The following is a 13,338-nucleotide window of genomic DNA, read 5'->3' on the forward strand; positions in this document are numbered from 1 at the left end:
TAACCACACTATTAGAATCATTCTCTCAAAAAGAATGGATTAATTTAAAAGTAAAGTGGTACAATCTGCAAAATTATCTCATTTGCTCCACTAGGTGAAGATGATTACAAAAGAAATGGGAATGATCAAAAAAAAACCCCAACTTCACAAGAAAATTGAACTGGTAACAGTTGAGAATGAAAAGAACTTCGGGAGGAAATCAATGGGAAGTAGTAGCTAACAGACACTTCCACCTTCCTGAAAAATGTGTGTGCGTAAGCAGATATATTTCCATACCTCCCATTTTCAATTTAAAGCTGTATCAAATATTAATCATATAGTTAAACAGGAAAACTTAGGACCATATTTTGCAAACTCAGCCAGCAACTAGAATTTGTTCTAGAGTAACAAAGGATTCACTACCTACGGTATTTTGGCTCCTGCAACATTTGTATCAGAGAAACTAATTAAAGCCAACGAAGTTCTGAACATTTCGGCGTGTCAGAGTGCTGGGACAGAGAACAGCTTTTCTTCTGGGTAGCTAGGACCAGAATTCCTGACTGGGGCAACCATGTTCTATCAGAAGAAAAAATGACTTTGCAAAAACTAAAAAGGGAGGGGGAAGGAAAAGGGAAAGAGGTGAGCTCTGGGAAATTATTCAGGAGCAGAACAACCCCGGACTGGCTATGCTAGGATAAAAGGCTTGATGCATTTATTAATGGGTGGGCCACATTTATGAAGAAACAGCAAGGTTTAGGTTTAGAACCTCTTCTATCTTCTTTATGAATCTGATATAAACCCAACTTGGCTCATCTGATTTTGAAGCAAATGGATTTTTTTCTGGTCAATCTAAAACATCCTCAAACCTACTCTTCTTCCAATGTTTCTTATATCTTTTTCAAAATTTAAAAAAGAAAAAAGAAAGAAAATACTATGTCCATCACACACAAATCTCACCTCTGAATAATTTTGCTGATACTAAAAAATGCAATGACACATATTTCTTTCAAGACATTCCTCGTAGTATTTTAACAATGTTTCTTAAAAAAAAAAAAGGCAAGGAAGGAAACAGTTGCAGAAAGCAAGCCATTGAAATGCGGCATCTTTGTACATGATTTTGGATGCATAATTAGAAATTTAACTGCTTAGATTATATTAAGGATTGCACCACTACATTTTTACAAGGTTCATTAGCCTAATTATACACTTAATTAAAACAAACTCAGTCACACATGTTAACATTTTCAATTCTAAGTATAAATTACAACCAATGATAAAACTGAAAATAAGTAACAAATGTTTTATTGACATCCAAATTGGCTGAGTTAGTCTGAGTTTTGCTTTGATAATGTAAACTACCACAACTGCCACCCAGCTGTATGGAAATGATCATAATTCATCTTAATAAAAGCTGACACAGTGTAAACACCACAACTGCAGAGAAGGCAGAGCATGAATGGACAGAATGGTGTCCCATGAACAGGAACCTCTCACCTCCCTGAGTGCTACACATGGGGGGCCAGGAATTACCTACGTGATCCCTGAGAATCACGGCCATTGACACAGGGAAAGCCAACAGAAGAAAGTTGAAAGGAATTCCGAGCTAAAATAAAAACCTTGATTTTAAAAAAACAAAACACAACACTGTAATGGGTGAGATGAACAGGCCAAGAAAAGGTGAAGAGAAATGGAGAATTCAGTCATATTGGAGCAGAAATGACAGACACCGTATCAATACATTTAAAGAAACATGATTTATCCAAACGTAACATACAACTCTTCTAATACAGATGCATATATTATGGTCCTTTATTATAACAAATGAGTCTGCAGTTGAGAATGCACAATTAAAAATTTTCAGACAAAACACTATTGAGTCAGTAAATAAACTGTTTCTTTCAAAAGTAATTAAAATTCAGCAAAGTTCAATAGTATATTTATTCTGAGCTAGTTCCATGACGTTCGAATTGACTGCAATTCTTCATTGGCATATGTAGCCAGTTAACTAAAGAAGTGTGGATTGGGATTCTCAAATTTATAATAGTATACTTTATCTCAGATTCATGATTTTTCCCTGATTGTGCCAACTAATCACTACCTACCTAGACAACTGGAATACCAAGAAACACCGCAGGGAAATTTAAAGCACATAAGACAAGTTGAAAATACATTCTCATGATTTACACCATTCTTAACAGCTGCCACTGCCAAGCTCCTTGCTAAATGACTTACACGCGTTTCCTTATCGAAACCATACAAAAGTCATGATTCCTATGCCCCAGATGTAAGGACTGGAGCTAAGCGAAATTGATTTGCTCAAGGCCACACTTAGTAAAAAGTTAGAGCCAGGCTCCACCCCAGGTAGCATGGACCACCTGACAACCCTCTGCCAATAACAGGAGGATCTAACATATGATGAAGTCAGTAGGAAAAAGAGAACACAAAATTTCTAACCAGCAATTCTGGAGGGAAAATGAACTTTTGTTTTGGATGCGTTATAGAACACTAAGTGATCAAGTACAAGTTAGATGAACTAAGGGTTCATTGAACAATAATTAAAACCATGCAAATCTTAGTTGAGGGGAGAGCCAAGCTCAGATTTTGCTTGAATAAGTAAATGGCTGAATACGTTATGTCTCAAGATCGTCCAAAGATGTCTGCCTACTAGTCTACATAGACAGAGAAACCTTAGTTTACCTTTGAGAGGAAAATTATTCAAACTATACCTCCAGGTTGCAGAAAATATATTTACATTTCAGCAATTTTCTAACTAATCTATATTCAGATTAATATAGACTACATACTTATAGAATACAAAAAATAATATAACATGAAAATATTAATGTATCTTTCAATAGGGTCACTTTGATTTCAACTCAAAAACCCTAAGTATTACAAAATATTCTCTCAGGGTCATGATTTTTTTCAGCTTAGATGATGATATTTACGGACACTAACACAAGTAAGCCAATAAATCTAGAGGGGGGAACAATCATGAAAAGAAACTTTAACAATTAAAAAGCTTTTTCCAAAGGGTGTTGACATTTCACCTCATATGCCCAATACTAAACTTAAGAAAAATGGTTGAGAAAAATAATTTGGGATAAAAATAAAAGTTAATATGACAAACCAAATGATGGTGTATCTGTAAACAGTAAGTTGAGAAGAAATTAATGAATAGGGCATTTGCCTGCGGAAGCCAGTAGCACAGGTCCTGCCCCGCACACCATCTTACCAGGGCCTGACTTCCTAGCTAGGTGAGACTTCAGATTTTTCTGGAAGACTTATGATTGAAAGTCACATGTTAAGAAGGAGAGTTCTGTGAGTACATTATTATGCACTGGAGGATGGTAAATGGGTTTGTTCGTTTATTTCTATTTTCCTCCTTCTTGGAAATTCCTGAGACTCAGGGGTGTGAATTGGTGGGAAGTATTTAATAATTAGTTTTAATAATAAGTAGTTACAGTAAAAGAGAGTTTCTTATCAAACAATAAGTGGAAATTTAAAAGTGTAGACTCTATTCCCCTTGCCCCCCAAAATGAGTAGAAAACAGAGATGAAAGAGTTTTAGACGTGAAAAATGCCAGAACAGAAACCCCATGATGGCAGGGGGGACTATCGGTTTAGTTCCCTAGGGCAGGGGTTGGCCACCTGCAGTCTGTGAGTCAAATCAACCTGTTATTGTAAACAGAGCTTTGCTGGAACACAGCCACGCCCATTTGTTTCTGTATCACCAAGGGGTGCTTTTATGCTACAACAGCAGAGCTGAATAGCTGCAATAAAGCCCTGCTGGCCCATAATGCTCGAAATACTGACTGACCCTTTACAGAAAGGTTGCCAATCCCTAACCTGAGATATATCCGAAGAATGGTAACCAAGAATGGTAACTAGATACCAAGAATGATAACTAGATACCAATAATGCTAACTAGTAAATACTAGATCTTCAAAAAAAAAGTATTTAAATAAAACAAACACACAATTATTATTTGCATAAATAATGTGAAAGCAAATTTAAGTTCCACAGATTTAAGAATAAAGATGCAAACATATAAACAGGAAATGGCCCTTATAGCAAAGAGGCAGAGACGCAAACTGTGCTTTACCAAGAACATGTTTTAGCCACACTTGTTTTTCATATGGGAAAAAATGTGAAATATCTACTCTAATTTAGAGCGTGGAGTCCACGTAAGAATACCAGTAATTTAAAAAATAACACAATCTAGTTTCTTGACAACCTTTAGCAATTCTCCCATTATTTACTAAATCAAGTCCAATTCCTGACCCTGGACCAGTAGGCCGTTCATAAAGTACTTTCTGAAAATCTCTCCAGTGCTATCTTCCAATACATTCTGATTCAAGTAATTCACCCATTATTTCCCACCAAATCATGTACATTTGATGTAGCATCTTCCTTTCATATACTGTCTCCATGGAATGACTCTTTCTAGACAGCATCACAGGGTAAGTCCCGTATTTCCTTCAAAGAATGGATCAAGTTCAACTGCTTCCCGGAGGGTTTCCCACAGGAGCCAACTTTCCTACTATCTCCAAGTCCCTGTGCCACACAGCATGCCTCTCTTTATTCACATTTCTCCATTACACTTGAAGCTCCTTTAAAGCCAATACAAAATCTTATTTCATAGGTCCAGCCCCTACCTTCAGTATAGAATTTTATATCTTTTTATATACTTAACATTATATCACAATCATAATCATATTTCTGTGTCATTAGAAAGTCTCAGGAAACTTATTAAACCACAATCAAGGCCAGGATATTAGCACTGCTGTTTCATTTTTAAAACAGTAATGCTGGGGCTAACATGGATAGTCAGGGGCTCATCTGTCCCTCTGTTGAGTAAGCTTTACCTACCTCTCGGTAGGTCCTAGAAATATAAAAACACATATATATATATATATATATATATATATAAATAAAACGCGGTTCTCCTGTCAAAGGAAATCGCAATTATTTGGCTTAACCTTCCTGAAAATAGGTAGCATTTGTGGTTTAAATAAGGAGGTTATGTTTGCCATTTACATCAGGAAGAAATGAAATGAGATGTGTAAAGTAAAAATTGATTTCAAGGGAACAAAACTGTGAATGAATCGTTCTGGATGGGAATCGGTCAACTTTGTTTCTGAACAAGACGACAACTAAAGAAAAACAGTATCAAAGGGAAGATAAAACTGTCTCCACACCCATGTGTCTCGGTTTCTAGGTACGAGGATTTGGACATCCAAGGCAGCGGGTGGGAGATGAGCTCATTGTCATTAATGCCTCTGATCAAGAAACAACACTCAACCTACTCTGGAAAATAGCCTTTGTGAAATAAGCCTGGCAAGATTGTTATTTAACAAAACTTCATTCTACATTAGGCCGCAATAATACCTGAGTGGCTTTAAAATTTTCTCTATCATTGACTTTACAAGTTTAAATTACTATTTTCTTTTTTTTATTATTATTATTTATTCATTCATTTACTTATTTTTGAAGAGACAGGGTCTCCCTATGTTGCCCAGGCCGGCCTCAAACTGCTGGCCTCAAGCTATCTTCCCACTTCAGCCTCCCGACATGCTGGGATTATAGGCATGAGCCATTATGCCTGTCCTTAAATTACTATTTTCCTTAATTAAGTATGATATGTCAGGTAGTGTGGGTTGTGTTCCTCCTCTTCACAACGTACAATTTCCATTTTCATTGTTCCTTACATTCTTTGCCTTTGAAATTTTAAATAGGAAGGCAATACTGACATGTATTTGTCACTTTTATAAAGTATTCAGTGAGTGTTATTTAATTAGTTATACCTCCAAAATTGAGAAGACCCAAGTACCAGGGAAGTTATTCTTGGAAATTTCAACTTACACACCATGAATATGTATGTATTTTGGTATTCCCACTAGATATATGTGCAATTTCTTCACGATTGCACTTAACTTCTTCCTTTCTGCTATACTGCATTGCTTAATTTGCCCTTGCACAAACCACCATGGAGTGGATGCAGTTCTCGTTATAAGCTGTCATCACATTTAAAATCATCTTTCCCAACAAGCCAGCTTCAGTTACCTAATTCGGATCATTCTTCCTCTATCGGCTCCTACAACAGAGCACCTATTATACAACTGTATCAACATTTATCACCTAATTACAATAGTGTGATTTCTCAGCTATCACTCCGTCTCGACTGCAAATCCCTGGAGGAAGACCATGTCCTGTTCATTTTTGTCTCCTAGCATCTAAAGCAGGAATTATCGCAAAGTGCTTACCAGGCTTTCTAAGTGAATGAGAAGAACCCACCTCCGAGCGTGTCTGAGGACAAGGAAGGTGGGTGTCTTGGGCTCCTGAAGATCGGTATCTATGAGTCTGAGCAGCCCACCTTCCTGTTCTCTCCCTCCATTAGCCCAACTCTGAAGAACCGTGACTCATATCCTAAGTCCATGAGAGAGCGTAAAGACGCAACACAAGTGCTGGATAAAAACAAACTACTTCTGTTTATTCCCATATGAAAACTGATAATGCCCAAAAAGGTTTATAAAGAATCTGTTTCTCTTAAATCTCTTTGCCCTTTATATAGGGAAACTGCACCATTTTCTTCAGTGCCACATGAATAGGGACTAAAAATGAGTTGTCTGTAAAACAACGTCTAGTTCTGCAAGGGGTACTTGCATGTGTTTGGTTTATCAAAACTAAATGCCACGGTAACCCAGCAACAGTGCTGGATTTTGTGAAATGTCTTCCTTTGAATTAATTTAGCTAGTAGGTTAATTTTAATAATTTATTCTTCTTTTGCGTTCATCTTTTCATCTACTTTATCCTAATATTCTTTCACACTGACGTAGGAAATACCTACCAAGTGACAGAAAATAACTTGTTTGTCACTGCAATACTGGTTCAAAGCTGGTGCATACACAATTAAATCTCATTTGTGAAGAGCTATGTTTCACAGGCAGTTTAAGGCGCATATATACTGGAAAGCTATAATCCATGCATTTTACCTGACCTTTTCTTTCCTACTCATGAAAGAAGTGAAAATATGATTTAACTTTTGAGATCATTTTAAATTGTATTTTTTAAAAGAATATAAAAAGACAAGGGCCACTTTGAAAGCAACTAGTATCATTTAAGTGAAAATTCTTTGAAGAAATTTTAATGCTTCTCCAGAGTATAAAAATTAACAAAGAAAGCAAAAAAGTGAAAGCAGCCACAACTCTGTAAATGTAACACCACCTGAAAATTCAAGGTTAATTTCACACCTTAAATATAGGACTAACGTTCAAGCCTCATATTCCAGCAGAGTGCTAAGGAAATCAACGTCTCAGCTTCTAGACATTGCATAAGCCAGGTGCTTTACCAAAGAGAGGAAATCTGGACTCACAACAGTTGACAACATATAACAAAGTAGTACAACTGCTCAAATGCTCATTTTAAAAAATAAAATGCAGGCCAGACACGGTAGCTCACCCCTAGAATCAATCCCAGCACTTCGGGAGGCTGAGACAGTAGGATCGCTTGAGCCCAGGAGTTCGAGACCAGCCTGAGCAACACAGCGAGACCCCATCTCTACAAAAAAACAAAAAATCTTAGGCGGGTGTGGTAGCACCTGCCTGTCATACCAGCTACTTGCGGGGCTGAGGCAGGAAGATTGCTCCAGCCCGGGAGTTTGAGGTTGCAGTGAGCTATGACGATGCCACTGCATTCTAGCCTAGGCAACAAAGCAAGACCCTGTCTTGATTAAGTAAATAAGAGTCAGTTCAGTCACACATATGTGTCTTTCATAACACAGTAGATGCCCATAATTCCTTGATAATAGTTTCAACTAAGTTCTAAGGTCTCAGTCACTGGTCTAAGGCCACTTTCCACCTTCTCCCATTCCTCTCCCCATTAAAGAAAGTTAAAATTAAAAAAAGAAAAGTAAACAGAAAATAAAAGAAGAATTTCAAAAAAGTTTTTTCTTTCTCTTTGAGACAGGGTCTTGCTCTGTTGCCCAGACTGGAGTGCAGTGGCATCATCATAGCTCACTGCAGCCTCAAATTCCTGGGCTCAAGTGATCCTCCTTGTCTTGGCCTCTTCAGTAGCTGGGACCATAGGTGCGCACCGCCACACCTGGATAAGTTGTTTTTTTTATTTTTTATTTTTTTTTTAGAGACAAGGTCTCGATATTGCCCCAGGCTGGTCTTGAACTCCTGGGCTCAAGCAATCCTCCCAGCTCAGCCTCCCGAGTAGCTGGGACTACAGGAGTGAGCCACTACACCCACCCAGAAGAGTTCAACATTAAGAAGCGAAACAAACAGTTCATAAATATATTTTCTCAGCCCATCATTTGAGGGCAAGTAAGAGAAGATGTGATTGAACTTCAACAAGTTAAACACTCGGAGGTTCAGGCTTCTGGGGAGAGACGCAGAGCACTTCACTTGTCTACGACAGAGGCTGCCAAGCATTACTTGCAAAGTCAATTCATATTATCTGAATATATTAAAACCAAAAATGCGATAATAATTCTTTCACAGAAAAAAAAATTAGAATCAAAGAAACTCATGACATTTGAAGTATTTAAGGATGTATGTTCTGTAAAGTAAAGAAGTCAGGATTAAGAAACAGTACAGAATTTTGACATTCTGAAGGTTCAGAGAACAAAGGAAAGGAGACAAAAGCCACGTGGTAGGAGAGAAATCATTAGCTTGCCTACTTTTCCAAAATTTCACATGCCGAGGTGTGTCAACATCATGGCAACCTTATAAAATTGAAGAACTAAATAAACTTAACTGCAAACTTCAAACGATTCATTACCTAAGAGATCCAGGTAATATATATTGCAGGAATTTTTCCAGAAAAATCGCTTTAAGCTCTCCTTAACTTTATAAATCCAGCTGAAGGTCTGACTTTAAAGTCTATCGTCAACTTACCGCAAAGTAAAATGTTTGCTCAGATGTGATGAACAATAAATTTATTAGGATAATCTAAATGTGCAGTTTCTTCATGTTCCTGCAAAACCTCTCTTCATCAGGCTAAGTGCTTTCGGTGATGATGATACACGTAGGAATGAAATAGCAGTTGCCCCCAAATGAAAATGTTTTCTATTAAGTACATGCTAAGTCAACATCATTCTCTCTCTGAGCATAAATGAAGATAAAACACTCCACATTACGATTCAATTAAAAACCTCCAGGATACGTTACCTGCCGCCTCGAGCACTGAAAGGCACTACATGGATTCCCAGGGGCCCGCCATCGTTGGGGACTTGTACGAGCTTTACCATATCACTGTGAGACAATGATGAATGAGGGAGCGTGAACATGTAAACAAACCAAAACCGAAACAGAACAGAACAAAAAAACCCCGCCACGCAGACATACGATAAACAACAAAAGAGAACAAAACAAAACTCTCACCAAGCACACACGCATATACATCCAACATTCTGGAATAAAAGCATGGTGATGAAGGCAACATTCAACGCTACATACCTGTACACTAGTCTGAAGGCATGAAGGGAGAGCAATCGTCAGTGGTAACTACATTAAAATGACACGGAACCATCTCTCTTGGACCATGCTCTTCCCATGTAGTGCAAGTTCATGTTTTGCGAGTCTAATTTCTAGACTTTCGGTGAAACTTTTCCATCCCAGTATCTATTTTAAGGACCCTGATGATTAACTGAACAAGGATACTGCAGGTACAGAGCACTTTACGATTTACAAAGTGCTCTCATACCATATGTCTCATCTTTAATCCTTCCAATAATCCAATGAGGTCAAAGTTCTCACCCCCGTAGGTGACAGCCCACAGGAGATCCCAGCTGTCCTCACTACCCAAGTACAGGTTGTAAAACTACTTTCTCAAAGCCAATAGGCATCTACTGCAAATCAAACTATGTTCATAGAAATGCCTGTAATTGCCTGTTTATCTAGAAACGAGGTCTTGCTATATCGCCAAGGCTGGCCTCAAACTCCTGGGCTCAAGGGATCCTCCTGCTTCAACCTCCTGAGTAGCTGGGACTACCGTTATGAAGCTGTTTATATTATATGACATAACATGAAGTTACTTCTTTTTTTATTTTAAACATGAAGTTACTTTTAAGTAACTCAAGTACTTTGTGTTACGTAGCATAACCTTATGTCACCTATGTATTTGTCACGTCACTTCCGTGAATCTTTACTATTAATACAGTAAGCCTCAGTTTAACGAAAATTGGTATAATTTGGACAATGTAAATTTTCTAAACCATTTAAATGAGATTTTGCTTTCTTTGTAGAGTATTCCATATATGTATACTAGATGACAGGCCTACGCACTATTTATGTGACAATCAATATTTGGAAATAGTATTTCAATTAAATATCTAGTTCAAGTAACCTGGGAAACCATAAATGATTACCAGTGGATCTGACAAAGATCACAACATAGTTTAACATGATATAAAATGTCAATGTCTCAATTGTATTTCTAATACAGTAACCTGAGGTTATCCTACGTACTATGAATGTCCTGTTTACAGAAACACTAAACATATATAGGGATATCAAGCAAATCAAAACAATATTGAGAATATGTGCACAGATTTAATCAAATGCACTAATTGGGACAAGATTAAAATTTTGCCATACTGCCAAAATGTTTACTAAAGTAACACTACCTAAGTGGGCTTTTAAAAATTTTTTCACAGAATTTCATAAAATCCTATTGTAGATATTAATACCATTTAAACATTTATTTAAATTGCTGATTTGTCAACTAAGAATAGTGTAATTTTATTTTATTCCATTCATTATAAAAAGATCTGTGGCATGGCGAGTACTTCTTAAATGTAAGTACTCAGAATGCTGCTTGCTGTATATCCCCAAACATGATCTGATCCTAGAGCCTATTTAACTTGAGAAAGTTCTTAGAGTCTTTCCTTGGAGGTCCAAGAGAAGACAGAATTTAGTAACTGTATGTTTATGTTTACACTCCCATTTTTTACCCAAAGTCAAAGAAAAAAAAATCCCTCCCTGCTCTAAGCTATCAAGGGAAGAAGTCTTGAGAATACCTTCCACTTACATGTGCCAATATTTAAGATAACTGGAATGTTGCGATAATATAGGAAAAAATTTTTTTGTCCTTATATTTTTAAAATCATTTTCAAGTTTGCTAACCCATGACCTCTAACTTTCCATCAAGTATCTTGGCAGATACTATTTCCTTAACACACAAATACACACTATAATGACTAATGTTTACATGATTCAACTAGTTTTTCAAGTAAGTAGGTCCACAATTTTTTTTACTTTAGCAAAGTTGAGGAACAAATGACCAAAATACTGACATACAAAGCAATCTAAACACAGTTACAGTGTCTACAGTGCTAACGTGACAAAAATTTTCAAATACTATTTTATGTTATAATAGTATTTGCCAATGCATGAAACTCGGGACAGATACATGTGCACGTCATGCTATACTGCTTATGTTACGCAATTAATAGCTGAAAGATGCTCTTTGGAAAAAACAAATCAATGCCAGGCATGTTTTTAGCTAAGCGCAAACATTCCACATGCCATGTGCTTTTGAAATACTTGCTGCAATTGATGATGCTACTGGTATATTACAAATTTCATTAAAAGCGTCAATAACTTACTCTAGAGAAAAGTTGGGTATGTTCTCCAAACCAGTGTCAGCATGTCCGACTGGTTCCACACGGCTGTTATCTTCTTCTGTTCCGTCCTCATCCTAGAGGCAGCACAACACAAAGAAAAGTACACTCTGTGTTAGGTTTATTTCTATAATGTGAAAGCAAACTGGAAAAACCTGGAGTCTAATAGGCACTATGACTGCGTTAACTAGGTCTTTCCTCTGTGGAGGATAACTTGTAAACGTTACGATGGGTGTGTGTGGTGGAAAGCATGAAGAAAAGCACAAACAGCAACGTAATCAACCCCCTCCCCTCATGTTCATCCTTTGACAAAGGCAATATTTTGTAAACATTATGCTCCAATGCGTTGCAGAAATTGGGTAAACAGGCTCAGACTCCAAAAGGTACACGTGGGCTAAATGTGGTAGTTCATAAAAATAAAGGAAATGCCACCCCAGAAGATGCCTGAATTTACAATCTTGGCCATTGTCTTTTCATTAAGGAGTTTGTTAAGAGTTAAGTTGGCTTTTCAAGTTCATATGAATAATGATAAACATAACCCGACTGATATCAACGGTGTTATTAACCAAATGAGAGTAGTTAGAAAAGACTCAGATTCTCCAAATAAAATGGTCACGAGACCACACGTACTTCTCCTTGGAGCCACAGTACTGGCACCTAGTAGACGTTCTGTCAGTATTTTGCTACCTAAAGCAAAATCATCCCTAGGAATCTCTGGGGTAATAAGTTTCTGAACACAAGGAAGTAAAATTAATCTCTTTACTGGAAGTGTATATGTATAATTTATGTATACATAATTTGTTAAGTTTTTATCTTATCCATATACTACATAACTTTGACAACAAGTGATTTTTGTTGCATATTTATTAAACCACCTACATTAGGACACGGCACCGCTGGAGAAAAATTTTATATTTTTAATCATGTAATCCAGAGACACTTAGTAGAAATGCATATGCCATCAACAGAGGCATCAATCGACAGCATGGTAAGCAGGAGTCATAGGTTCAAGATACAATGTCAGATAATATGTTAAATTCTTAAAGAGATATGAAGGGAAAGCAGAGCAGGCAGTAATGGCCAACTGATATTTCCTCCGAGAATCTACCAAAAGAAGAAACTGAATACAGTGGGCGTTTCTATGAGCTGGAGCCATGCCCCGTGTGTTCTGCACTGCACGGAGCTGAGCTACTTGAAGATTGATGATCTCGTGTCTTCGGAGGCTCTAATATGTACTTCTCTGTCATCTATCTCTTTTACGCACCAGCACATAATACATCTCAAAGGTTAACCAGCATCTTGAACATGCCTGAGAACTGCACTTTGAATGTAAACACGAACTCCCCAAATGATGCTTTTCCACTGGGAGTGGAGGTAGGAGGGAGAACATACACAACTGTGTATAAAGCAGATGTAAGTCATAAAAATAATCTTATAAGTTACAGACATTTTGTCTCAGGGTTCATTAATAATTTAAGCACCACTGAAATGCCACCAAGATGCACCATCAGTTGAAACACCTATGTTGCACTCTGAGATAGCCACATAAATGAAATGCCCCAAACTACGATGATAAAACAGTCACTGATAATTTAACACATTGTTCCCACAATGGCTATTACCAGGCCCCCAAGAGCACGTAGAATATTATTTCAAGTCGCTGCATATGGTGTTCAGTTTGGATGGCAACATTCACTGCCCGCAGGCTGAGCCTCGGCTGCTGTGGGAACC

At 37.4% G+C, this 13,338-nt stretch overlaps 1 protein-coding gene across 16 annotated transcripts in view; it reads right to left on the reverse strand.

Annotated features, from left to right (window-relative positions):
• PARD3 (par-3 family cell polarity regulator) overlaps nucleotides 1–13,338 on the reverse strand; it is a 565,900-nt gene that overhangs the window by 243,714 nt on the left and 308,848 nt on the right. For all 16 annotated transcript variants that reach the window (XM_069458878.1, XM_069458879.1, XM_069458877.1 and 13 more), the window contains 2 exons: nucleotides 11,593–11,684; nucleotides 9,155–9,238 (listed from right to left, as the gene is read on the reverse strand). In XM_069458878.1, the coding sequence (XP_069314979.1) occupies nucleotides 9,155–9,238; nucleotides 11,593–11,684 (176 nt within the window). The remainder of the gene's footprint in view (nucleotides 1–9,154; nucleotides 9,239–11,592; nucleotides 11,685–13,338) is intronic.

This window comes from Eulemur rufifrons, chromosome 25, assembly GCF_041146395.1.
Source record: "Eulemur rufifrons isolate Redbay chromosome 25, OSU_ERuf_1, whole genome shotgun sequence".
In the NCBI taxonomy this organism is placed as follows: domain Eukaryota; kingdom Metazoa; phylum Chordata; class Mammalia; order Primates; family Lemuridae; genus Eulemur; species Eulemur rufifrons.